Here is a 27793-nt window from a genome sequence, read left to right as displayed (position 1 = left end):
GGGAAAGAACAGGTTACAGAATATTTAGACAAATTAGATGTATTCATATCAGCAGGGCCTGATGAAATTCATCTTAGGGTACTTAAGGAACTTGCTGAAAATCTCAGAACCATTAGCAATTATCTTTGAGAACTCCTGGGGGATAGGGGACATCCCAGAAGACTGGAAAAGGGCAAACATTCCCCTTTTTAATGCCCCTATAGGTACTAAGAGGACCTGTGGAATTATAGACCAGTCAGCTTAACTTTGATACCTAGAAAGATACTGGAACAAGTTATTAAACAATCTGTTTATAAGCACTTGGAGGGCAATGAGGTAATAAGGAATAGCCAGCATAGATTTGTCAAAAACAAATCATGCCAAACCAACCTCATTTCCTTCTTTGACAGCATTACTGGATGGGTGGAAGCAATAGTACGTGATGTATCTTGATTTTAGTAAGGCTTTTCACAAAATCCCACATGACATTCTCATAAGCAAATAAGAGAAATGAGGTCCACATGAAATTACTATAAAGTAGGTGCACAGCTGGCTGAAAGACTGTACTCAAAAAGTTAAAGATGTGCTGTCAGGCTGGGAGAACATATCTAGTAGGGTCCTTCAGGAGCAATTTCTGGGCCTGGAAAAATCAGTATTTTCCTTAATGACTGGATAACAGAATGGCAAGTATGCTTATAAAATCTGTAGGTGACACAATGCTGGAAAGGGTTGCAAGCACACTGAAGTACAGGATTAGAATTCAAAAGGACCGTAAATTGGAGAATTGGTCCTAAATCAACAAAATTCAATAAAAGACAAGTGCAAAGTACTTCACTTAGGAAGGCAAAAATCAAATGCATATCTGTAAAATGAGGAATAACCGGCTAGGTGGTAGCACTGCTGAAAAGGATCTGGAAGTTATACTGGATCACAAATTGAATCTGAGTAAACATGATGTACAAATGAAAATATTCTGGGGTGTACTAACAGAAAAGTAGTATGTCAGACACAGGAGGTAACTGTCCTGCTCTGCTTGGAACAGGTGAGGCCTCAGCTGGAGCACTGTCTCCAATTTTGGGCACCAAAGTTTAGGAAACGTGGAAAAATTGGACAGAGTACAGAGGAGAATAACAAAAATGATAAAAGGTTTAGAAAACCTGTCTTGTGAGGAAAAGTTAAAAAATCTGGACATACTTAATCTTGAAAAGACTGAGGAGGGACCCAATAACGATCTTCAATATATTAAGGGCTGCTATAAAGAGGACTGTGATCAATTGTTCTATACTTCTTGTCCTGCCTTCAGTGAATGTAATGTGCTTAACCTGAAACAAGGCAATTTTAAATTAGGTATTAGGAAAGACTTAACTATAAGGGTAGTTAAGCTCTGGAATAGGCTTCCAAGAGACACTGTTGAATCACCATCATTGAAGGTTTTTAAGAACAGGTTGGACAAACACCTGTCAGGGATGGGCTAGGTTTACTTGGTCCTGCCTCAGTGCTGTGGCATGAACTTGACCTCTCAAGGTCCCTTCCAATCCTACATTTCTGATATGACCTGCCACCCTCAATGGACTAGCAGAACTTGCAACTAAGACAACTGCTAACAAATCAGTTTGGTCCAGATGCCCCAGAGCTACTGGGTACTTTAGAAATGCTTCACAGACTATCCAGGCCTATGTCCACTATGTATGCATTACTACTGAAGAGAACTCCACTAGTCTGGAGTTCTTTATGAAAGCATGGGAAGGAGAGTTATCACAGCCCTTAGAAAGATTCCCAATGGCAGGGCATATTACAGAATGTTAAAAATGGCCCTGTGGATCTCAAGCTATGCCTGATATAGCAAAAGATTCTATTCAAAATGTATTGCATCCCAGAGGTTGTGCAAGACGGGGGCCCCGTCTTCAGATGTCTGTGCATGCTGTAATAAAGAAAAATGAGCCCTCATGCATATGTTATGGGACTGTCCAACAGTCAGACACCATGGAAAGAGGTGGACACAAGAGTAAAAATAGTGCTTGGCTTCAGCAACCAAATCCCAGCTGAAGTTATATCATAGGTTATGTGCCTACTGCAGTGGGTTCAACTTCACCACAAATATTTTAGTTCTTGAGGGCTGTAATGTTCATCAAACACATGATTTTACAAAAAAGGAGTAGACTTATGCCAATAATAGAGCAGTGGTATTCAGACCTGTCTGAGTTAGCAGCCAAAGAAACAATAGCTTATCAGTGTAGAAAACAATTGAGGTCTCTATTTCTTGATATACTTGGATAAAGAATGTTGAGATAGTTCAAAGAACGGCATTCCACTTGACCGCTCCACTTTTCCTTTCCCTCTTCCCCCGCCCCTCCCCTTTTTTTTGTGTGTCTATTTTAATATCTCTATTGTTATTATCCCCCCTTAATAGGTTGTCTGTGTAATATTGTCTGATTTTGTATTGTATGATCTTGCAGCTTTGATAAGCGTAAAGTTACATAATTTTATTGGATATCCTGTGAAATGTGTGATATTTGGTAACATACTAGCTATAAGTAGCTGTAATTCCATCTATATTTTTTGGATGTGAAAATTAATACAAAATCAATCACATTAGCTCAGCATTCTTTTTAAATAAAGCAACAAATATTGGCCACCGCCTTATGATAGGAACATCATGCATCCATTCCCCTTAATGTTTAGTCTTGAGTCAAGAGGTGTAATTGCTTGCCTCCCACCCCCAACCAAAGCAGAGTTCTGGGAACTTCTAGAAAATTTCTTAATTCAATGGCTTATGCCAGCTGTAAATCACCAATTTGTCCTCTTCTACACAAAAACAAAAACCACACATAAGTTTGGCTCTCTTTTTTTCTTTTTAAATACACTCCTTTCTGGTCAGACCAGGTCCTCCCTCCATAGGATTAAAATGACTAATTATAAGGAGGTGGGTTTTTTACTGTTTTTCTATGACAGACACGATGTAAATATTTGGCAGTAAGCTTTTTGCTAATCAGGCAGGAATGTTCAGTACAGACCTCACTGAATAATTCTCAGTGGATTTCCTCCCAGTATTTGTGTAGCTTTTCATAGCCATCAAGGAGGCGGCCTATCTAAGGGACTCTCTCAAGAAGGAAAGAAAGAAGCCAAGAAATTGTGCTATGAAGCAAATAATTGATACAGGCTTTGATTCTGAAGATACCTGCAGATTCTTCCAGCAAGTAACATTTATCTGATCACCCTTGAAAACTTAGGTTTATGTCAGCCTTACAAAGCTGACTTACCATTCCAGGAATATCATTCTGCTTATTCATCCTCACAGTGAGAGTAACAACAATAAAGAAAAGATAGTGTTTGTCAAATTGAAGTACATTTTTTGATGAGTGAGCAAGCAAGTAGAATTTTGTGAAACTGGTTTTTGATAACTGGAATCAGGAATTTTATCAATAATGGTCCATCCAATGAAACCCTGCTACAATGAATATACACAGACTTCCTTTCTATTAGATTAAAGTCCTTGTAGTACAGAATGAACCCCAAATATTGTTGTTAACTGCAGGTTAACAGTAATTTTCATGGAAATATTTTTAACCTAAGCATTATCATCTGTTCCAGTTGAAAATGGATATCAACTCAGAATGACATCATACAAAAATATTTAGTTGTGTGTATGCTATTTTTTAAAAAGTTGAATACAGTATAATTTATGTTGCTCAAGTTTAAGAAGGAAACAAACATTCTTCTTTGAACAGTAAATGATTTTTCCATGACTAACATTAATTTAGGAACTTTGATGTGGATTTAAGACTAACTACACAACATCAAAAAGTTTCTTTGAGGCACTCTGCAAACATACCTGCTTCCTAGTATATTCTGTTCAACAGTCTTTAAGACTCAGTGATCACTATGACACTGATTTTACAAATACTTGTGTTTGATTCACTTTAAATATGCGTGTAGTACCACTGACTCACTTTCCTAAGTGCCTGCAGGGACTATAATTTCCACATAATGACACTTCAGAAAAGCTTTCTTCTGTTCCTGGTGTTGATTTTAATCACAGCTCAGACTACACATGCCAGAGTCAACAAATCTATAACAGGGGTTAAACAAATCCCCCAAGAACAGCTCTCTTGCCAATAAATATACTCATACCAGAGCAAACAGGTCAAATGCTGTAATTATATAATTAAGATTATATACAGAGTTAAACAGTGGGCTGAAATTCCTTATGATTTGTTCTCATTCCAAAAGGAGACAGTGTTTTGCTTCAGAAATTTTGGTTAAATTTTGTTTGACTAATTATTGTCCAAAAGCGAGGCTTAAAATATCATCTGGATGCTGTTTTTGCCTTAAGACAACAAAAGTGGCTTAATTTTAAAAAGTTCATACCCAGCATGGACTTTTGTTCTCCAAACATGTGAAATACCTCAAACACCTTTATAAGAATACAGAGCTTCCTCCTCCTCCCTTCCCTCTTTCCCTCTCCTTCACTGCCAAAAAAACCAAACACCACACACGCACTTCACATATGGGTTTAGACCAAGCATGAAAAGTTTCAGTATAAAATATAATTTTTCCCAGGAAATTCCAAGTGCCAAAACTAAGGTCTTCCAACACATGCCTCCTTAGTCTTACTCGATATTGGGCCTGTAATGTAATTTTATTTGCTGAATGAAACAAAACATTTAAATGTCATCTGGCACATGAAAACATAGGAGGTTCTGTTCTCCCCGTTATATTATTTAAAAAGTAAACAAATCAGAAGGTTACAGGTTTTTAGTGGGGAAGCCATGTCTCAAGCTCCTAAAAAAAAAAAAAAAAAAAAACCACCATGCCTACCCCAAACCTGGAAGAAAAAGAAACCAGAAATTACTGCTGTTTACTTCATTTGACAACTGACAACAGAGCTGTACAACAAACCAGGCAGTGATGCCTGAGGAACTGACTGTTGGCAAATACTATTGCAACACTAAAGCTATTTCCAAAACTTTACTTTAGTGTTCATATATTCACCAGAAGGCTCCTGGGTATCACTACTTGCTTTACTGAGGTAGTTACCCAACAGGCAATCAAGTAGCAGCTTTGGCTTGTTCCCTTGCACCAGGCACTGTTTACAGATCCAAAACTTTCCTGAAAAGTAACAAGGCAGGTAAATGGAAAGTCAACCGCTTAATTAGCCAATCAAAACAAGACACCAAGCATGGACAAGCATGTCCGCTTAATTCCTTCACTTAGAAAGTGCCAGGATTTAACAAGCCCCTGGTTACACTAAGAAAAAGAGGATCCCCCTTAAAACCACAAAAGCCAGTAATAAGAACGAGGAGTACTTGTGGCACCTATTTGAGCATAAGCTTTCCTGGGCTAAAACCCACTTAATCGGATGCATGCAGTGGAAAATACAGTAGGAAGATTCTATATATATATATATACACACACAGAGAGAGAACACATGAAAAAATGGGTGTTGCCATACACACTATAATGAGAGCGATCAATTAAGGTGAGCTATTACCAGCAGCAGGAAAAAAACTTTTTATAGTGATAATCAGAATGGCCCATTTCCAACAGTTGACAAGAAGATGAGAGTAACTGTGTGTGTGTGTGTGGTGGGGGGGGGATAAGCATGGGGAAATAGTTTGACTTTGTGTAATGACCCATCCACTCCCAGTCTTTATTCAAGCCTAATTTAATGGTGTCCAGTTTGCAACTTAATTCCAATTCAGCAGTCTCTCATTGGAGTCTGTTTTTGAAGGTTTTTTGTTGTAATATTGTGACTTTTAGGTCTGCAATCGAGTGACCAGGGAGATTGAAGTGTTCTCCCACTGGTTTTTGAGTGTTATAATTCTTGACGTCAGATTTGTGTCCATTTATTCTTTTATGTAGAGACTGTCCGGTTTGGCCAACGTACATGGCAGAGGGACATTGCTGGCACATGATGGCATATATCCCATTGGTAGACGTGCAGGCGAACAAGCCTCTGATAGAGTGGCTGATGTGATTAGGTCCTATGATGGTGTCCCCTGAATAGACACGTGGGCAGAGTTGGCAACGGGCAAGATCTGTGAGAGTGAGGGATCATCCTTCAGGACAGGTTGTAGATCCTTGATGATGCGCTGGAGAGGTTTTAGAGTAACAGCCCCGTGTTAGTCTGTATTCTCAAAAAGAAAAGGAGTACTTGTGGCACCTTAGAGACTAACCAATTTATTTGAGCATAAGCTTTCGTGAGCTACAGCTCACTTCATCGGATGCGTACTTTTCTTTCGCCCTCTGTTTGCCTTCCAGCGTGGTTTTAGTAGACTGGACTTCTACATAGAGTGGTTCTGCCGACAAGCACGGGCTGAAATTGTGGAAAAGCAGCATCACTTGCCCCATAACCTCAGCCATGCAGAGCACAATGCCATCCGCAGCCTCAGAAACAACTCTGACATCATAATCAAAGAGGTTGACAAAGGAGGTGCTGTCATCATCATGAATAAGAATGTGAATTCTTATTGGAATATGAATAAGAGGCTAGGCAGCTCTCTAACACCACATTCTACAAGCCATTACCCTCTGATCCCAAAGGGTTACCGAAAGAAACTACACCATCTGCTCAAGAAACTCCCTGAAAAAGTACAAGAACAAATCTGCACATACACACCCCCTAGAACTCCAACCAGGGGTATTCTATCTGCTACCCAAGATCCATAAACCTGGAAATCCTGGACACCCCATCATCTCAGGCATTGGCACCCTGACAGCAGGACTGTCTGGCTATGTAGACTCTCTCCTCAGGCCCTACGCTACCAGCACTCCTAGCTATCTTCAAGACACCACTGACTTCCTGAGGAAACTACAATCCATTGGTGATCTTCCAGAAAACACCATCCTGGCCACTATGGATGTAGAAGCCCTCTACACCAACATTCCACACAAAATTGGACTACAAGCCGTCAGGAACAGTATCCCCGATAATGTCACGGCAAAGCTGGTGGCTGAACTTTGTGACTTTGTCCTCACCCATAACTATTTCACATTTGGGGACAATGTATACCTTTAAATCAGTGGCACTGCGATGGGTACCCGCATGGCCCCACAGTATGCCAACATTTTTATGGCTGACTTAGAACAACGCTTCCTCAGCTCTCGTCCCCTAATGCCCCTACTCTGCTTGCGCTACATTGATGACATCTTCATCATCTGGACCCATGGAAAAGAAGCCCTTCAGGAATTCCACCACGATTTACACAATTTCCATCCCACCATCAACCTCAGCCTGGACCAGTCCACACAAGAGATCCACTTCCTGGACACTACAGTGCTAATAAGCGATGGTCACATAAATACCACCCTATACCGGAAACCTACTGACCGCTATTCCTACCTACATACCTCCAGCTTTCACCCAGACCACACCACACGATCCATCGTCTACAGCCAAGCTCTAAGATATAACCGCATTTGCTCCAAACCCTCAGACAAAGACGAACACCTACAAGATCTCTATCAAGCATTCTTACAACTACAATACCCACCTGCTGAAGTGAAGAAACAGACTGATCCAGAAGAGTAACCAGAAGTCACCTACTACAGGACAGGCCCAACAAAGAAAGTAACAGAATGCCACTAGCCGTCACCTTCAGCCCTCAACTAAAACCTCTCCAGCGCATCATCAAGGATCTACAACCTATCCTGAAGGACGATCCCTCACTCTCACAGATCTTGGGAGACAGGCCAGTCCTCGCTTAGAGACCGCCCCCCAACCTGAAGCAAATACTCACCAGCAACCACACACCACACAACAAAAACACTAACCCAGGAACCTATCCTTGCAACAAAGCTCGTTGCCAACTCTGTCCACATAAGCAGCACGATACGGATCCTGGACTTCAGGAAAGCAGACTTCGACTCCCTCAGGGAACGGATGGCCAGGATCCCCTGGGGGACTAACTTGAAGGGGAAAGGAGTCCAGGAGAGCTGGCTGTATTTCAAGGAATCCCTGTTGAGGTTACAGGGACAAACCATCCCGATGAGTCGAAAGAATAGTAAATATGGCAGGCGACCAGCTTGGCTTAATGGTGAAATCTTAGCGGATCTTAAACATAAAAAAGAAGCTTACAAGAAGTGGAAGGTTGGACATATGACCAGGGAAGAGTATAAAAATATTGCTCGGGCATGTAGGAATGTTATCAGGAGGGCCAAATCGCACCTGGAGCTGCAGCTAGCCAGAGATGTCAAGAGTAACAAGAAGGGTTTCTTCAGGTATGTTGGCAACAAGAAGAAAGCCAAGGAATGTGTGGGCCCCTTACTGAATGAGGGAGGCAAACTAGTGACAGAGGATGTGGAAAAAGCTAATGTACTCAATGCTTTTTTTGCCTCTGTTTTCACTAACAAGGTCAGCTCCCAGACTGCTACGCTGGGCATCACAAAATGGGGAAGAGATGGACAGCCCTCTGTGGAGATAGAGGTGGTTAGGGACTATTTAGAAAAGCTGGACGTGCACAAGTCCATGGGGCCGGACGAGTTGCATCCGAGAGTGCTGAAGGAACTGGCGGCTGTGATTGCAGAGCCATTGGCCATTATCTTTGAAAACTCGTGGCGAACCGGGGAAGTCCCGGATGACTGGAAAAAGGCTAATGTAGTGCCAATCTTTAAAAAAGGGAAGAAGGAGGATCCTGGGAACTACAGGCCAGTCAGCCTCACTTCAGTCCCTGGAAAAATCATGGAGCAGATCCTCAAAGAATCAATCCTGAAGCACTTGCATGAGAGGAAAGTGATCAGGAACAGTCAGCATGGATTCACCAAGGGAAGGTCATGCCTGACTAATCTAATCACCTTCTATGATGAGATTACTGGTTCTGTGGATGAAGGGAAAGCAGTGGATGTATTGTTTCTTGACTTTAGCAAAGCTTTTGACACGGTCTCCCACAGTATTCTTGTCAGCAAGTTAAGGAAGTATGGGCTGGATGAATGCACTACAAGGTGGGTAGAAAGCTGGCTAGATTGTCGGGCTCAACGGGTAGTTATCAATGGCTCCATGTCTAGTTGGCAGCCGGTATCAAGTGGAGTGCCCCAAGGGTCGGTCCTGGGGCCGGTTTTGTTCAATATCTTCATAAATGATCTGGAGGATGGTGTGGATTGCACTCTCAGCAAATTTGCGGATGATACTAAACTGGGAGGAGTGGTAGATACGCTGGAGGGGAGGGATAGGATACAGAAGGACCTAGACAAATTGGAGGATTGGGCCAAAAGAAATCTGATGAGGTTCAATAAGGATAAGTGCAGGGTCCTGCACTTAGGACGGAAGAACCCAATGCACAGCTACAGACTAGGGACCGAATGGCTAGGCAGCAGTTCTGCGGAAAAGGACCTAGGGGTGACAGTGGACGAGAAGCTGGATATGAGTCAGCAGTGTGCCCTTGTTGCCAAGAAGGCCAATGGCATTTTGGGATGTATAAGTAGGGGCATAGCGAGCAGATCGAGGGACGTGATCGTTCCCCTCTATTCGACATCTGGAGTACTGTGTCCAGTTTTGGGCCCCACACTTCAAGAAGGATGTGGATAAATTGGAGAGAGTCCAGCGAAGGGCAACAAAAATGATTAGGGGTCTTGAACACGTGAGTTATGAGGAGAGGCTGAGGGAGCTGGGATTGTTTAGCCTGCAGAAGAGAAGAATGAGGGGGGATTTGATAGCTGCTTTCAACTACCTGAAAGGGGGTTCCAAAGAGGATGGCTCTAGACTGTTCTCAATGGTAGCAGATGACAGAACGAGGAGTAATGGTCTCAAGTTGCAGTGGGGGAGGTTTAGATTGGATATTAGGAAAAACTTTTTCACTAAGAGGGTGGTGAAACACTGGAATGCGTTACCTAGGGAGGTGGTAGAATCTCCTTCCTTAGAGGTTTTTAAGGTCAGGCTTGACAAAGCCCTGGCTGGGATGATTTAACTGGGAATTGGTCCTGCTTCGAGCAGGGGGTTGGACTAGATGACCTTCTGGGGTCCCTTCCAACCCTTATATTCTATGATTCTATGACATATCTATTCAGGGGACACCATCATAGGGCCTAATCACATCAGCCAAACTATCAGAGGCTTGTTCACCTGCACATGTACCAATGGGATATATGCCATCATGTGCCAGCAATGCCCCTTTGCCACGTACATTGGCCAAACCGGACAGTCTCTACATAAAAGAATAAATGGACACAAATCAGACATCAAGAATCATAACATTCAAAAACCAGTGGGAGAACACTTCAATCTCCCTGGTCACTCGATTGCAGACCTAAAAGTCACAATATTACAACAAAAAACCTTCAAAAACAGACTCCAATGAGAGACTGCTGAATTGGAATTAAGTTGCAAACTGGACACCATCAAATTAGGCTTGAATAAAGACTGGGAGTGGATGGGTCATTACACAAAGTCAAACTATTTCCCCATGCTTATCCCTCCTTCCCCCCACACACAGTTACTCTCACCTTCTTGTCAACTGTTGGAAATAGGCCATTCTGATTATCACTATAAAAGGTTTTTTTCCTGCTGCTGGTAATAGCTCACCTTAATTGATCGCTCTCATTATAGTGTGTATGGCAACACCCATTTTTTCATGTGTTCTCTCTCTGTGTGTGTATATATAGAATCTTCCTACTGTGTTTTCCGCTGTATGCATCCGATTCAGTGGGTTTTAGCCCAGGAAAGCTTATGCTCAAATAGATGTGTTAGTCTCTAAGGTGCCACAAGTCCTCCTCCTTCTTTTCGCTGATACAGACTAACAGGGCTGCTCCTCTGAAGCCTGTCAGAAAAGCCAGTGGGATTGACACTGCAAGCCGAGTCTCCCTTTCTCCCCCCAGCGCAGCCACTCCTCGGAGACCCGCAGTCGCCAGGCCGTGCTCCAGGGGACCGGAGAGGAAGCTGGGCTAGGAGCTCCCCAGAGCCCCCGTGCGGACAAGCGGGAAGGCTGCGCGGTGCTCCTGCCCCGACCAGCTCACGGCCCAGACGGTCCTGGCAGCCCGGCCGCGGGCTGGGGCTCGACCCCCCTCCTCCCGCGGCTCCGCCGGACCCCACCCGGCCGGCCTCTGCGCGTGCCCGGCTCCCCCCGCCCCGCCCCGCCGGGAGGCGGGTCACCCCTCTGCACGCAGGCTGGAGGGAAGCGGCCAACGGGCGGTGGGGAGGATGGGGAGGGGCGGGGCGCCGCTGCCCGGCGACTCCAGGTAACTGGGCAGATGCGGGGGGGGGGCAGGTGACTGCGTGGCTTCCCCGGGTCACTCACAGCTTCAGCTTCTCATAGGCCCCCGCCGTCGCCGCCATCGCCCCCCTCCGGCTGCCCCGCCGCTGCCGGCTCGGCTCCCTTCTACGTCCTGGACTCCCTCCTCTTTCTGACCCTGACGCGTCTCGGTCTTGAGGACGGGGCCTCGCACAGGACAAACGTAACCAAACACCTTGTAGCGGCCGGGCTCCAGACACGGAAGGGAATGACTGCCCCTGCCGTGATTGGCTGCGTCTCCGGCTCTGACCGCGCCCACTGAGCCACCTAGTGATCAGGCGACAGTGCAACTGTGAGGCTACCACTAGGGTGGGGGAGAAGAGGGGCGTGAGACGCTCGACGAAACGGCTAGGGATTGGCCAAGCGTGTTGTTGTAGCTCCGCCCCCTAGGAACTAGTGAGGAGGAGAGGGGCCGGGCGGTGGGCGGAGCTACAGACGGGCTTTGATTGGCTGCACATCCCTCCATAGTCCCACCCATGGATCCGAACGCCCATCTGTTAGTGGACTGTGTGTGTGTAGGCGGGGTCGATGAGTAGTTACATAGTGAGTGCCAGACATTTTACTCTCAGCAGGGCCAGTGGCGCAATGGATAACGCGTCTGACTACGGATCAGAAGATTCTAGGTTCGACTCCTGGCTGGCTCGGCTAATTATTTTTTTTTTCCCCTCCTGCCAAGGCACCCTCATTTTACTGTTCCTGCTTCCTGCAGTCACCTACAGCCCGATCACTCACCCCCATAGAGATATATGGAATACAGCACACCCCTTCCCCACTCACCTTGCTGTGACCCCCCTGAATCCCTCCCGACACCACTCACCTTCCATACACCCCCCTTTCTTTACTCGCTGTGCTGTGCGCCCCCTGTTCCCCCACACCACTCGCCTTCCCTACACCCCCATATCCCCTCACCTTCTGTACCCCCTTCCCACTCACCCTGCTGTACCCCCACACCACTCACCTTCCACACACCCATACCCCCTTCCCCACTCCCCCTGCCAGGTCCCCCCACACCCGCTTCCCCTGCCGTACACCCCAACACCACTCACCTTCTGTACACCCCTTACCGCCCTCCCCTTTTCCCCCTGCCACACCCCCCCCACTCACCCTGCCATACACCCCCAACTACTCCATCTACCCTCCAGCCCCTCATGCTGATGTGCTTATTCCCTCACCCCCCTGCACCATTATAACCCTATCCTTCAGACAGCCTCCCTGTACCTGTTCTCTGTGTGCCAGCATACCATCCCTCACGTGTTTGTGTGTCACACCTTCCCTGTGTCATTATAACCCCACTAGTGCTTATATGACCTTATGTCATGCCTGTGCCATTATCTGCCTCCATATTTTGTTATACCTCCCCATTCCCCCATTCCTGAGCCTGCGCCATTATACCTCCATATGATGATGCCACCTTTGGGTAGCTAGGAGCCCATGTGATTTTAAATCTTCTACTATCATTCTCCTCTCATGTGATATTACACCACCTCACTCCTGTGTGTGTCACTTGCCACACCCCTGACATTACTGCTCAAGAGCAGGTGAGGTAAGTCTTACCTCCACCTGCTCTGTCTCTCTAATATCTGGGGACCAACATGGCAACAGCAACCCTGCATATTACTGCTCAAGGGTATTCCATAGTGTGGAGGGGGAAGATGTGCAAATTACACAGACACTGGCTCCAGTAGCTTGCTCCTGTTTGCTTCGCAGATTTGGAAAGGGGCAGAGAATTTGATAGATCCCGACCTCAGGGCCCGCTTCCCCGACTCTTGATTTTGGCAAGTAGAATGGGGAAACAACCCCCAAAGCTGGCTGTTCCCCTCACAGATCCCTCTTGTTTGCTTTTCTTCACTCATCAGAGTGGAAAGCAATGGGGGGCTCTTAACAGGGGGTATCACAGGTAACTCCCATTTTATAACATTTGCAAGTGTGAGAGCCAAGCCGGAGACAACGCAAGAGCATCCAGGCCACACGATGCAGGGTGGTGTTTGATCACCTGAAGGAGCTGGAAAGGAATCTCCTCCTGCCACTACCAAGAAAGCCTTTGCACAAACACCCAGGTGCAGAAGCCTCAGGCACCGACCATCTCGGCGGGCAGGATTCCAGACTAGCTGACCCTGTTGTCTGATCTGCAACTGCCATGTAGCTTTCGTAAAAGGGCTTTCAAAATTAATTGGCTGGGGGAAGGGAACCTGAATGAAAGGTGCCACTACCAGTCAGAGCTATTGTCATTTGCTTTGAGAGCCATTTCCTCACTGCACACACCCGTGCGGAACCTGGCCGTCAAAGAATAAAGAATTAAGCATCACAATGATCTTTTGAGGTAGGGAAACACTGTCCGCATTTTGCAGATGGGGAAACTAGGAACTAGATTGGTCAATGGTCTGGTTTTCAGAGGTGCTGAGCACCTGCCACCCCTTCTGATAGCAACAGCTTTGAAAAATCCCAGCACCCCACTGGAAACGCACGACAGAGCTGGGTCTCCAAGCTGACTTCTACTTCATGCCACCGCAACCTCCTTCCTAGCTGCCGACTTAAACTGGACTAGGGAGCCAGTCTCATTGCTTGGCAATATGTCAGCTCTTAACCTTTAAACTGGCTAATTGTTAGACGCTAATTGTTAGACGCTGTTCCTAGAGCTTTGTCGGGGTTGGCTAGGATGTTAGCAAGGGAGAGCTTGCCTGGAGTGAATGCCACCCTGCCCCCTTGCTGTCAGAAACCCCCACTGATTCCCCCCATAGACTCGCTGTGACGAGATTTCCCACTCTTGGCTCCTCCTAATCCAGCCTCTGCGGTGGGGAAAACCGAGCGGGGGAGGGGATATTTGAGGTTGAGGAAGGAACATGAATGATGGAGTTCAGGAGGAAATGGGAATAGCCAGCCAGACAAGACCAAAGTGGTGGGGGGGGGCAGAAAAGGGGGGAGGTGTTTTCACAGGGTGGGGCGGTGTCAGACCAAGGGCTTGTGTATCTGGCAATTTAGTGCACGTCAAGCTGGGGTGTGAAACTACAGCCCACTAGCCTAGCAGCTTGGGTCCTGCTTGCTGCATGCTAAAAGTTCCCTGGTGCGCTTTGATCTACTGCACAGGGTTACACCCCAGCTTGCTGAACACTGACTTGCCGTATAGACAAGCAGTAGTGCAAGGAGGGAGATACCCTCCACTACCTAGTACCGGCAAGCTATTTTTAGTGGGCACCAGGTGCCAGAAAGACATGGGGCTACCCCCCCCATGGGGGGGCTGCGCTCTGCTCCACAGGGCTAGGGAGGGCATTTATTCTTTATATGGCTTTAACAGCACAATACATATGCTGAGAAACTTAAACAAAGCCTTTGTTTAAGTTTGTTAGCATATGTATTGTGCTGTTAAGTTGGTCAGGAGTCCTGGGGCGGGGGTGGGGGGGTGGAGGGAGACACAGAAGATGTTTAAAAAGTGTTTTTGATTCTGTTTCTCCCCATTGGTCTGAATTATCTATGACATCCATACTGCATCACGTCAAGTCCAAATCATTAGAGGAATGCCTCTGCTTGCACTGACCAGAGGATGTTTGGATTCTGATGTCAGCCCATTTCTGCATCCTGACAGGAATCAAGTGTTGTCCACAGTGTACATAGAATTCTTCTTTGCAGCCAAACTAGTCTAATATGCATTTTGTTATCTGGAACTGGAGCAGCAAAACAAAGAAAACAAATGCCTCATTTTCCAGCTTTATGGGTGAGAGAACTATAAGTGAAGATTATAATGCCCCTGGACAGTGACAGCCTTAAATCAGCTGCTTCAGGAATCTGCCAAGAATTTTGCTGAAAATATATTCTTCATTTTAGCAACGGAGATAAGACTTATCACACATCTTCCCACCTTTATTCGAATGAAGCTCCTTCTGATCTGACAGCTCAGGCATTGTGAGTTTCATCCAGAACAATTTACAAACTTGGAACCTAATCCTGTAAACCCTTAATCATTTGATCAATCCCATTGAAGACAATGGGACTATTTGCATGTCTGTGGACCACTTTTGAGGTACAAGTTTCAGGAGTCTGTTTAGTTCCTATAAAGGAAGTTGAATCCCCCATTGAAATGCGATGTTTGGGTACAATACCATAAAGCATTTTAGGATACAGTGCTACTTAAAATTTGCCCACATATCTATTCAGGGGACACCATCACAGGGCCTAATAACATCAGCCACACTATCAGAGGCTCATTCACCTGCACATCCACCAATGTGATATATGCCATCATGTGCCAGCAATGCCCCTCTGCCATGTACATTGGTCAAACTGGACAGTCTCTACGTAAAAGAATAAATGGACACAAATCAGATGTCAAGAATTATAACATTCATAAACCAGTCGGAGAACACTTCAATCTCTCTGGTCACGCAATTACAGACATGAAGGTCGCTATCTTAAAACAAAAAAACTTCAAATCCAGACTCCAGTGAGAAACTGCTGAATTGGAATTCATTTGCAAATTGGATACTATTAATTTAGGCTTAAATAGAGACTGGGAGTGGCTAAGTCATTATGCAAGGTAGTCTATTTCCCCTTGTTTTTTCCTACCCCTCCCCCCCCCCCCCCCCGACCTTCTGGTTAAACTTGGATTTATGCTGGAAATGGCCCACCTTGATTATCATACACATTGTAAGGAGAGTGGTCAGTTTGGATGAGCTATTACCAGCAGGAGAGTGAGTTTGTGTGTGTATGGGGGGGAGGGGTGTGAGAAAACCTGGATTTGTGCTGGAAATGGCCCACCTTGATTATCATGCACATTGTAGGGAGAGTGATCACTTTGGATGAACTATTACCAGCAGGAGAGTGAGTGTGTGTATGGGGGTGGGGGGTGAGAAAACCTGGATTTGTGCTGGAAATGGTCCACCTTGATTATCATTCACATTGTAAGGAGAGTGATCACTTTAGATAAGCTATTACCAGCAGGAGAGTGGGGTGGGAGAAGGTATTGTTTCATGGTCTCTGTGTATATAATGTCTTCTGCAGTTTCCACAGTATGCATCCAATGAAGTGAGCTGTAGCTCACGAAAGCTTATGCTCAAATAAATTGGTTAGTCTCTAAGGTGCCACAAGTACTCCTTTTCTTTTAATAAATCATACATATGCTGAAATGGCTCCTCACCCAACTCCCATATTCCATATAAACAGACTGAATACTAAATATTTTGGGGGAAGGTGAGTAGTTAATGTTTGTATATATAAACACCCATTTCATCACTGTACTGGAAAATATAGCTGAACTAAACTTTCTTCAAATTCCATAGAAAATTAAACAGCCCCAATTGTTTTGTGTTAATCAGCACGTACCTGAAAAAATTACATGCCTTCTAAGAGAAAAGAATCAGTCCGTACTTACTGAAAAAAAATTCCTTCCAACTTGTGTTCAGAAGTCTGCTACAAGACACATACATAACCTCATGAGCAGAGGGCAGAGAGGATACCCTCCCACATTATGACCAGGAAAAAGAATAAATAATAACAATAAAATTTCAAAGAGGCAGAGGTTCATAGATTTGCAAACCTAAAAACCTGTATTATGCTTTAAACAACCTCAGCACATACCAGGTTTATGAACATTAAAAATTTAACTGCAAAGGAACACTGAAGCCCATTAACCTGAATGTGTGCCAGCCAGTATGCCGCACTGACTAAAGGTGCATTCACACCTGAACAGCTAAAAATTAACCTTGCCCTTTTAGGCTAAACAGAGTCACGTCACTGGTTCCATCTCTGTTGTTACATAACAGATAAAAAAACTCCAGTGGGGCATGGTGCTAGCGCATAGGGTCTCAGGTACATGGTGTGATTTTTCAGAATCTCTTTTAGGAGTAGTCATATACATGAAATTCCTGGTACTTATAATTATGCTATTTCTATGCATGTATTTTCATCTTGGTATCTGAAGTTATGAATATTAGCTATGTTTACTACATGTTTGCTCCTGTGGTAATGCCCACAAGGTATTTATCCAGCACACAAAGGGACAAGTCAAGTTGAATGGACCATTAACACTTAGTTCACAATGGACCCTGGAAAACACCAGTCTACACTTAATGGACTTTTTGTGAACATTCTAACTAGAATATGGGAGGGGATGATGGACATATAACTTGCCCGTGTGACTCCAAACACCATCTTTCACAGTGAGAACAGATTTCCCTTTACTTCGCACTTGGCAGAAGCTAAAAGGCCCTGGCCCTGGCAACATCTCCATTTTGCCTCTTTCCTGCTCCAGCCTTTGGACTATGAACATACACTAATGGGAGCATTCTAACCAAGGGACTGAGGACTTTAAGGTAATCTGGAGCCTTCATATTTCCTTGATCCTTTGCAGATTGACTTATGAGTTGGATATGGTACAGAGACTGTTCTAGCCTCATTGATTGCTGATTTCTCCCTTGCGATGGACAAAGATCAGATGTCAGCAGCCTTTGATACCTGTGCTATAAACAACATAACCCTTGCTTGAGTGGTTTTGTTCTTTCCTCTCCAAATGTCAAAGCCTGTTCCCATTGAACTCAATAGAAAAATTCCTTTTGGATTTCAATGGGGACAGCATTTGGCCCCAAGAGATCAGAGAATGTGGTTTTGATCAATTGCTTAACTGCTTAACAGATGCAGTTGTAAAATTTTAGACAGGTAAGGGGGGTGTTGGAGGGTACGGGGAGAGTGTGGGAGCTGTGGGCTAGGGAGGAGTCACATGGAGGGTCACGTGGGGAGGTCACCTGCCACCCCTTGTGTCCCTCGCATGAGTGCAGTACCGGCAAGAAATGATTTCTACTTGCACCACTGTAAATAGGCATTAATTGAGCTAGCTCAGATCCCAGAGCAGCAAAGTTGCTTCAGCACAGGCTAGTCCCAGGAATAATTACCCAGGGTTCTGGGCAGACTTGTACTGCCTGCACTGAAACATGCACAGGCCACGGTTTCACTGCTCTGAGACCTGAGGTAGCTAGATTAAAGCCAGCTTTAGGGTGGCTACTCAAGCTGTCATCAGACCCTGTGATCACAGAATAGACAAGTCATCCAAAGGACTTCTAGTCTGTTGTAAGGAACGTTCAGAAGTAATGGTGGAGAAGGAGGGTCTAGTTACGAGTTGACAAGTCAGTGAGGCTTCTTCAGTTCTGCCAGGCTGTCAGGATTCACACACGTTATTTTTGTAAGTTTTCTCCTTTAATAATAACAATTCTGTAGTAGACTAGTAATAGGAGTTATATGGTACTTTAAAGTGGTTCTGCAGTCTGACCATGTAATTATTAGTCCCAATAAAAAATAGGTAAATAGTCTTAGATTTGTACCTAACACTACACCCATGGTGTGGCGAGAACCCCATGTATCAACAAACTGGTACAGCTGGTTTTTTTTCCTACTATTTTGTCTCCAAAAAATGGAAAATATTTCCTTACAGGCATAATTTTAGATAGTACCCTGCCAACATCAATCATGTTGAAAAGTGAAAAAGTCAAAAATTGAAGATTTTTCAGTGAACAGGGAATTCCAGTTTGTAGACTGGGAGGGTGAGGCACGATTAGTGAAATATTTGTGCTCAAGACAACATCAGATGCTTCAAGGTGACACTGGACCAATTTCAAAATGAAGTGTCTCAAAATAACAGGGAGGAGATCTGTACATGAGAGAAAAGACAACATGCCTTTAAGTCAGGTGTGAAAAATAAATGAGACACTTTAGAATAAACATATTCTAAAAGAACTTTTTTCAGAAGATCAAGAATACCTTTAGGAAAAGATTTATAGTACCAAGGAGGGCAGGAGACTCTAGCTAGCACTCAGAAGGAAAGCTTAGAACAATAACTTCCTGCGGGAGATTGCTACAGGGACAGAGCACACAGTTACTAAAAGGATGGACTGAGCTTGAGCTAGGTTTCTGTGTTGAAATTGCGGGAGGGGAGGGATGAATTGCGGTTGGAATCTATGTACACTGAAGTATAAAGGCCTAAAGATAAAACTTTTGTTTAATCAAATATTTGTTTTTCATTATAGATCCAGCTGACCCAATACCCCAGTTTACAATATAAATTGCTCCCCCTCAATTTCTGACCTGACTAAAGCAATATACAGTAATCACATTAGAAAAGAATTCAGACTCAGAGTTATTGTATTATATTCTTTTTAATCACTGAAATCACAGCAGGCCAAAAGGTTTGCCATTGCTACAGGCCTTCATTATAAATATGTAACAGCACAGAAGAAAGAAAACCATATTCACATGTAGCCGAGGTCAGTAACACCAACAGCAGTTCCAGTACACTCTCTTTTGGATTTGAGTTTTAAGGCAACAAAAATTAGTACCATTCAGTATTTCCACCTGGGTTCTGGATTTACTTTCTGGAGTAGAAAGCAGTGTAATTCCTGTGTGCACCTGAGTTCAAGTGTGGGTGTATACTGCAGACCAGCTGCATTGGGAATAAGGGTCACTATTAGTAAGGGCATAAAAATAGTTCTGGAAGCAAGTTATTCATTCATCTTTGCAGCAAACCCTAGAGTATATGGGACACAGTCTCTGTGAGGTAACTATCATCTAATGGCACTACATTATATTTTCCACATAGGGCAGAAATTATGCCCAACTTCTTTCCTCAGGCAGGCAGGTAGTGCACTCTGCTGCATGATCTCCTGTTTCCCTTTTAGTGGGCTCAGGAATTTTAGTGCTAGAGATGCCTGAATTTGATTCTCCTCAGTCAGTTTATTTCCCTATGAGCCCTCTGAGGGGCTGTTTCAAAAGGCGGGTATTTCCAAAGCCCACCAGAGAATGCAGACTGCTAGATCTGCGTCTCTTAGGTGTACACAACAGTGCCATCTAGCCAGTGTCATAGACAGTGGACTTGCCATGTGATGGGAGAAGGGAAAGTCTTCTGACTCTCACTGCCAGATTCAGATATTCAGTCAGTCTTTTAGGATGGGGAGAGCATATGTTGTTGACACAATCCATCCCTATTGTAATGACATTATGCAGCCCAGTATAAGCAAGGACCAATGAATCCCACATTCACCTACAAAAGCTTGCCTGGAAACCCTAGAGATACTGTACTTGCTATCACCACAGTGAGGTCTCAGTGACATAATATACCTGGCAGTTCTATTATACAAAGCACAATCCCACTCTAACTCCACAGACATACACAAAGACAAAAAAAGGAAACAGTGTTTTGCTTTTGGGGCCTGATACTCCTTGCCCTGAAGTTAGAGGGAGCAGGGCTGCATCCACTCTATAGAATGGGGGGGGGGGGAACCCTCAAAAAAATCTGTTAACTAATTTTATGGTAATATGATGAACAATTTCCCCCCACAAAGACCTTTGGCTCCTCCCTTACGATAAGCACCCTGTGTCTCACACCCAAAACCAGAGCATTGTTTGAAAACATGCTCTTTTTTTTTTTAATTTAAATGAGCACCCACTGTTTAAGTAACTGAAACAAAGAGGCCCCAATATATTAAATGACAACTTAAAACGAATTGTATACCATTTATTCCCATGCCTGCATCATTTTTACATTAAATACTTTTGGCCCTGATCCTGCAAAAACTTGTACACACAAACTTTACTTCAGGGTATGTGAGTAGGCCCACTAACTCCAATAAGAAAACTCATATACATAAAGTTAAATACAAGCATAACCCTTCAAAGGATAGAGAGATTTCTTAGCATCAGGATCAGTTCAGCAGCCAGCCCATAAGCAGAACTGCCACCAAAGTCAATAGCAGTTCTACTTTCAGAGCATTTGCAGGATCAGCCCAACATGGTGAAGTTATGAAAAAAGGAAAAAACTGGTAGCAAGTGTAAGTGTTCTTTAAACAAGGACCCAATTCTGCTCCCATTGAAATAAATGACAAATCTCCATTGGACTTCAGTGGCACAGGATTGGGCCTCTTTGTTTCTTTTAATAGCACTGCAGTTTTGTGAATCTTCTAGATGCTGACTACTTTTCATGCTGTTTATTTCAAAACACACACAAATGTCTTTACTGCAGTTTTTCATCTTGCCCCATGTTTTATGCAAAAATCCCAATTTAAGCCAACATCAGTCTTCTAAATAATAGAGAATGTATATGTTTAAAAGCATGAGCTGAGTTAAAAATATATTAAACCTTGGTTTTGGAAAGCAAACCCTAGATATTTTTAATTTAAATAACTACGTGGCTGTAATGAATAATCATATGAAAAATTGAGACTTCAAAACATCCTTTACTCTAAAAGCAAACTAAAAGAGCAAAGCGGTTTCCAAAGACTAGACTAACTTTCAGAGCATACTGCTGCTTTCAGCTGATGCTGTTTCGAGAGCTCATTTAACAAAAGATTGCACATGCACGTTAACAGAAGAGAGATGATGTTTAGAAGCCATGTAATAAGCCAGCATTTCTCACACTTTTTGTGATAGCTCCATCTTTCTCTTACCTCTCCACAGAGGCTGCTTTAAACTGCTTAAGGCCTACGCTTCCTCTCCTGCCAAAATGCCCATGGCAAAAGGTACAGGTGGCCCAGGAAAGTCTGCCAGGTTGATCTTGCAGAAGGCTTGGTCTTGCAAAGTGCTGAGTGCCCTCAATTCCCTGTGAAGTCAGTGGGAGGTAGGCTGCTCAGCACTTTGCAGGCTCAGAGTTTCCTGGCATTCTTCCTTTGAGGGAGGTGTTTGAGGACAGGGAGTGGGGCCTCTCACCCCACAGATCTCCGGCGTCCTTGAGGAAGGAAATCCCCAGTTCCTCAGAGGTGCTGGTCCTCCCTCTCCCTTGACAGTATAGCTTTCAGGCTCCCTGACCTGCATAAAACCCCCTGGCAGAGACAGGTGCAGACCTGGGGCCACTACTAGCAGCATCAGCATAGGTTCAGATATCCACAGCCTGGGAAGGGGAGAATGTGGTGAGGACAAGCTCTTGCCACTGCCATCCCTCGAAATCCTGCAGAGCACTTGTGGAGGGAGAGGATGCTGCAAAGGCAGCCACACACCTTCTGGTGAAATCTGCTGTGTCCACTCCATTCAGAGGGGAAGAGGGCCTTGGCAAATAAGTAACTCAGAGATGAAAATGTACATCAGATTTTAAAGCAAACCAGTAAATATCTTCCTCCAAATAACAGGAACAAAAAGCATCTAGAATTCATTCAGACTGACAAAGATCTAACAGTACAAGTTAAAACAGGTAGGTGAGCAATTATTCAGTACACATTAGCTTCAAAACCACAAACATATACACTCCATTCCCAATTGCTTAATGCTGCCGCCTAGCTCTCTGCAAAGACACCAGGAGAAAAAAAAAGTTCACACCACTCATAATTTATAGAACTTTAAAAATGAAAGTAGGACAATCCTCCATTTCCCCAGTGATGAGGGCTCTGGGATTACTCACATGAGTAACAAGACACCACGTGGAACCAGAGGCTGAATTTTCCATCAGTTCAGAAAAATCTTCTCCAGTGTAACTCACGGCAGAATGACAGGCCAAAAGAGGCTTTCCACAGAGTAACTTTTTCATTCTCTCATTTCCCTCCCCTCTTAGTGTTAGTGAGCAGAGTGAGAGTTTAAACCCAAGAAGAAGCAGCGAATATCTATTGATCAGTAAGTTGTCCTGTACTTGAGTCTCATTTTCCATGGACACATTTTTAAATTAACAACAAGCAGACTTCTTGTGAGATTGCTTTTCCTCTGGTCTGACTGCGGCCCAAAATAACCCAATCATCTTTATTCTGCATCACTCAGATGTTGCCCTAAATGACTGAGGAGTTTATTGTGTTTAAAAGAGAGTCCAGTCCTTGTTAGTGTTTTCACATCTTCCCTACACTATGACCAGAAATGCATGAATAGTAGCGGCTTGCGGAAAGTCAGAATCACTAATAAAACTTAACCATGGGATTACTGGTCTCTTGAGGATAGAGCAGTGGTGCAGGGCCTGGCATTTATGCCTCATCCCTACGAAAATGATTCATTTATTCTACAGTTAGAATGCTTTAGTTTACAAGGAATGGTCAGTGATGTTCATTAGTTGCCAATTTACACTGCTTCCCACCTGAGTACCCTGGCACAATCTCAGATTGCAACTGATTTTTTCAGACCCCTACTGGGTGTGGCTGCAAGCACTACAGGCCTGGATCCTGTGGAGAGCGGAGCAGTCTCCACTTCCATTAAGGTAAATGGTGTCGAGGGTGCTCAGCACCTGGCACGATTTGGTCCTTACGTGTTACTACCCCTGGCTCAGATGTCGTGTAGAGCACCGCTGCTGCATCAGCGCTCCCCCCCTACTGTTCAACAGCTGCATATTGAGCCCCCCAGTTGCATGTTCTAGTCCTTGTACGTCTTGGAGCGGATTCTGCTCCTGCTGAAATCAACAGTAAATCTCCCCATCATGCCTCAGGGTCAAGGGCACTATCATAGGAATGTTTCTCAATACTAATGCAGTGACTACCTGTCCTTAATACTATTCCTCCCCCACTCATCTGGGGGCTGTAAGTCTCTGGGGATATTGGGGCTTCAGAGCGAAACTACCCCACTTGCTCAATAACTTGCTGAACAGCCCTACTGAACATCTTTTCTGGCCTTCATTACGTGACAGCTTGCCAACCTTATTCCAGGGTCATCGTCCCAAAGGGCAGCAGTCACAATGAAGTACATGCAGAGGCATTCACCTAATGGACGGGTCATAAATATCAGTTTGCTGTTCTCTGTAGGGGTTTTTGCTGATCTGACTGAGCCCTGGGCCAAAATCAGAGTCCAGAGCTGTCATAAGCATACAGCTAAGGGTAGCATAAAATCCCTCCTTTACCTGTAAAGGGTTAAGAAGCTCAGATAACCTGGTTGGCACCTGACCAAAAGGACCAATAAGGGGAGAAGATACTTTCAGATCTGTGGGGGAAGGTTTTCGTTTTGTGTTTTTGTGTGTTCTCTCCGGAGACAAAGAGAGAGACCAAGCAAGTAATCCAGCTCCTACTGAATGATACAACTAAAATTACAGAAATAGTAAGTAATAGCAAGGAAATGTGTTAGGAAAAATTCACAAGCTAAAACAAAAGATACTCTATGCTAAGAGAAAGGTTTATTCCTGTTTTTTTTTTGTCACTTTAAAAATTTTGCCTAGATGGGAATCCTCTGTATTTTAAATCTTATTATCCTATAAAATTATCTTCCATCCTGATTTTACAGAGGTGTTTCTTTTACTTTTTTTCTTTATAATAAAAAGTTCTGTTTTTAAGAATCTGATTGGGGTTTTTAGTGTCCTAAAAACCCAAGCGTCTGGTCTGTGCTCACCTTGCTTATGCTCAAGCCTCCCCAGGAAGGGGAGTGAAGGGACTTGGGGGGATATTTTGGGGAAACAGGAACTCCAAGTGGTCCTTTTCCTAAATCTTTGTCTAACTCACTTGGTGGTGGCAGCGATACCATTCCAAGGACAAGGAAGAATTTGTGCCTGGGGGAAGTTTTTTACCTAAGCTGGTAGAGATAAGCTTAGGTGTGCTCTTTCCTGCGGGTCCCCACATCTGTACTCTAGAGTTCAGAGTGGGGAGGGAACCCTGACAAGAGCCTTGCCTGGTTTCTGGCCAGAGCAGGGCAAACTGAGGCATCAGATTGAAAACCTGCCCATCACTACTAAATCACATTGTAGCTCTCGCCTGCAGATGTTGAGCCAACGCCCTCCTCACTGACTATGCTTGCTTGTGCAACTGATTAAACCTGTGCCTGGCTGAATGATCTCAGCATACAAATCTGACATTGCTGGGTTCTGCTCATTTCTACTCACACTGTGGCAAATGAGGATATGTAGTAAACTGTTCATGCAGATTAATATTTTAAGGTCTTAAACACCCAGCAAAAGTTTCCTCCACTAATCTAGACAACCTTAGAGATAGCGTGTGCACAGGAGAGAGAGAAAGAAAGAGAGGTGGATGAAAGGAGAGTGGGGAAAGTGAAAGTTGCTTGTCTCATGGTCTCCAGGCAAATGGAGCAATCTGCACTGCTTTCTTGCATCCTCTACCACAGGAAACAGCATGATCAATAGCTCTGAAAGAGCCCTATCTGTCCTCATGACAGAGTGACTGCTGCACCTGGAAGTTGCTGTTGTCACTGGAAAGAGTGACAGAGGGTGACTTTGGCTGGGATGCTGAGAGCTACTGCTGTGTGGGACAAAATGCCCCCCTCATGTCATTCGGTGAACAAAGAAAATCAGCTGGGCCCAATTCTGCGAAGTGAAGTTGAGCACGCTTAGCAATTTGTAGGAAGCATTTATCACCTTTCAGGATTGGGCCCTCTCAACTCTAGGCTGGGGGGAAAACATGGAGGGGCAAGAGTGGGAGAAATGTATATATTAGAATATCATCAACTGTGAGCGAGATTCTGCCAGCATTAGCTGAGTAATACCTTATTCCTCCATTCATTTCAGGCGGACTACTCCTGGGATAAGACACTATTCAATGGGAGTAAGAGTAGAAGAATCTGGCCCTATATTTTTTAACTTCAAGCAGTGAGCTAGCGCCAGAAAGTTGTTATTGGGAGAGATGTTTGGTTGAAGAGTATTACTACTTTGCTCCGGCTTATTCCTGAAATGTAGTTACCACTGGTTAGCTAATTTAGTCAGCCCTGTTTCATGGTGGATCTTGGAGAAAACTATACACCATACTATCAAACAGGGTTGAATAAATAGCTTAGCACTGATGCGGAAGGATTTAGTTAGTATTTAATTAGTCTTCAATGCACTTCGGATACGTTGGGGAGGTCAGTTCACAGACACTAAACAGCAGTGAAACAGCTGGTTTTTTAAATAAAAAAAAAAGTACCTGTATACCAGTTTCTGCAAAGCATTAGTGTGTACAGTATGTGTACTGTAAATAATATCTATCCCATATCTAACACGCATGGGTGTTTAAAAAGTAAAAACAGCTGCCATTTTTGCTTTCTGAACGGAACAAAAAAGTAAAGATCTAATCCTGCAAGCCCTGCTCACGTAAGTAATCCTTATTCATATGAGCAAATCCATGTGTGCCAATGGACTTACTCACAAGTGAGAGTTGCAAAGTTAGGCTCTAAATCTGTGCAAACATAAAGCCTTCACATCATGCTCTTGAATCTGTTCCCAGAACTCTAAATAGGCACCATTATGAAACAGGTCTGAGCTGGATAAACACTGTCAAAGTCAGTATTGAGGCCTCCTGGCTCGCACCTTTTTCCACAGCCATGTTGATGTCTGAGCTCCATGGGCAAAATGAAAGGCCCAGAGCTCTTTTCTAAAGTGACCTTTGCAAGAGACAATGGGAGACAGACTGCCCTCACGTACAGATTTTCAGCATCCAGAACTTTTCGAATGTAATTTGTTGCTCAGACTTTATACAAAGTGATCCTAGTGTACCATGCTCATGCACAAGCAGCAGCACAGGTGACCATGCTGGCCAAGATGGCTTTGTATATCATGCTCCAGCTGTAAAAAATTAATCGTTGGTATGTGGACATTCAGCAGCCAAGTGAGATGCCTGGTTGGTTTGTGCTCCGATCGCTAGGCTGCGTCTCAACCATTTCACAGCCAGGCTGGCATTGAAATTCTGGGAACAAACTGAAAGGTCTGAATGTGCTTTTGTGCACAGAGCCCCTTTTCTAAAGAATTAAAAAGATTCTAAGAATCAGTATTAATAAGCTGATCTCCTTAGGGGATTTGATGAAACGTGCTTGTCAGAAACCACTTCACAGACTGAAGAAATGTTCTCAGCTGGTAGGTAGAGAGGTCTGTGGCTTATTAATTGTGCATGGCATGATATGAACTCACTGATGTGATAGATGGTTGTGCTTCTACTGAAAAATCTTCCCAGGTGAAAGCAAAGAGCTCTTGAGATCAGAAAAAGGCACAGGGAAATAAATCGACCAGCCCGGAAAACATTACATGTTCAAACAAACATATTTGTGATAAGAGAGTGGAGCTCACATACATACAAACCTTGGAAAAAAAAAAATCTACCTAATGTCTCTGTATCCTCTTACTGTAAATCACTGATTGGGGAAAATGCATACTGGAAATCAACTGGGGAAAATGTGTACTACAACAAGTCCTCTGACAGGCTTCTGGGAATTAGCAGTACTGACTAGTAGTGATGCTGGTACATAGCTGCTGGAGTTGTGCCTTTCTCTATATGTTTCAGGTGACAGGAGTGACAAAGCAAATGTTCATCTAGCGGATAACAGCGATGTCCATCTTCATCATTGAGTTCCATCCCACAATCCTACAAAAAGACCAGAGTGGCTATTAAAATGTATATTTGCTTTTTGATGCCAGAACCAACTAGTACCTGATGCCAGTACTTAAAGGAGATCAATTCCCTGATAAGGACATGAGCTCTTAAACTGTTGACAGCTCTTTCAAAATAAGCCCCTAGTACCTAGATTTGTCATGGGTAGGAAAACATCCATCATAAACATCCATAAGATTCACCCTCCAGCACAGTAAGGTTAGTCTGGTTTAGTAGTTCTTTTTTATTACTTAGATCTTATGGGAGAGTTATGTCCCTGTACATCTTAAATACACTAGCATTTTTCTTAAAATATCCAGGCTGGATTCACCACTGTTTTACTCCATTGAAGTCAATGGAATTACACCAATGTAAAACTGG

The 27793-nt window shown here is 44.1% G+C and overlaps 2 protein-coding genes and 1 non-coding gene across 5 annotated transcripts in view; 1 reads left to right on the top strand and 2 right to left on the bottom strand.

Annotated features, from left to right (window-relative positions):
• The window catches only part of SACM1L (SAC1 like phosphatidylinositide phosphatase), a 64898-nt gene extending 53461 nt beyond the window's left edge, over nucleotides 1-11437 (bottom strand). Inside the window, exon 1 of one of the 2 annotated variants that reach the window (XM_048838853.2) lies at nucleotides 11208-11437. In XM_048838853.2, coding sequence (XP_048694810.1) covers nucleotides 11208-11245 — 38 coding nt within the window. In that variant the 5' untranslated portion in view covers nucleotides 11246-11437. The remainder of the gene's footprint in view (nucleotides 1-11207) is intronic. The other variant, XM_048838852.2, reaches the window with a different exon arrangement.
• Nucleotides 11438-11772: 335 nt separating this feature from the next.
• Nucleotides 11773-11845, top strand: TRNAR-ACG (transfer RNA arginine (anticodon ACG)). The gene has a single exon. It is a non-coding gene; the product is annotated as a tRNA-Arg (tRNA).
• Nucleotides 11846-19317: 7472 nt separating this feature from the next.
• LIMD1 (LIM domain containing 1) overlaps nucleotides 19318-27793 on the bottom strand; it is a 68620-nt gene continuing 60144 nt past the window's right edge. For both annotated transcript variants that reach the window (XM_048838850.2, XM_048838849.2), the window contains one exon: nucleotides 19318-27406. In XM_048838850.2, the coding sequence (XP_048694807.1) occupies nucleotides 27269-27406 (138 nt within the window). In that variant the 3' untranslated portion in view covers nucleotides 19318-27268. The remainder of the gene's footprint in view (nucleotides 27407-27793) is intronic.

The sequence above is a fragment of the Caretta caretta genome, chromosome 2 (genome assembly GCF_965140235.1).
Source record: "Caretta caretta isolate rCarCar2 chromosome 2, rCarCar1.hap1, whole genome shotgun sequence".
Lineage (NCBI taxonomy): Eukaryota > Metazoa > Chordata > Testudines > Cheloniidae > Caretta > Caretta caretta.
Note: the sequence above shows the minus strand (reverse complement) of the source record. Positions and strands in the feature narration are given on the sequence as shown.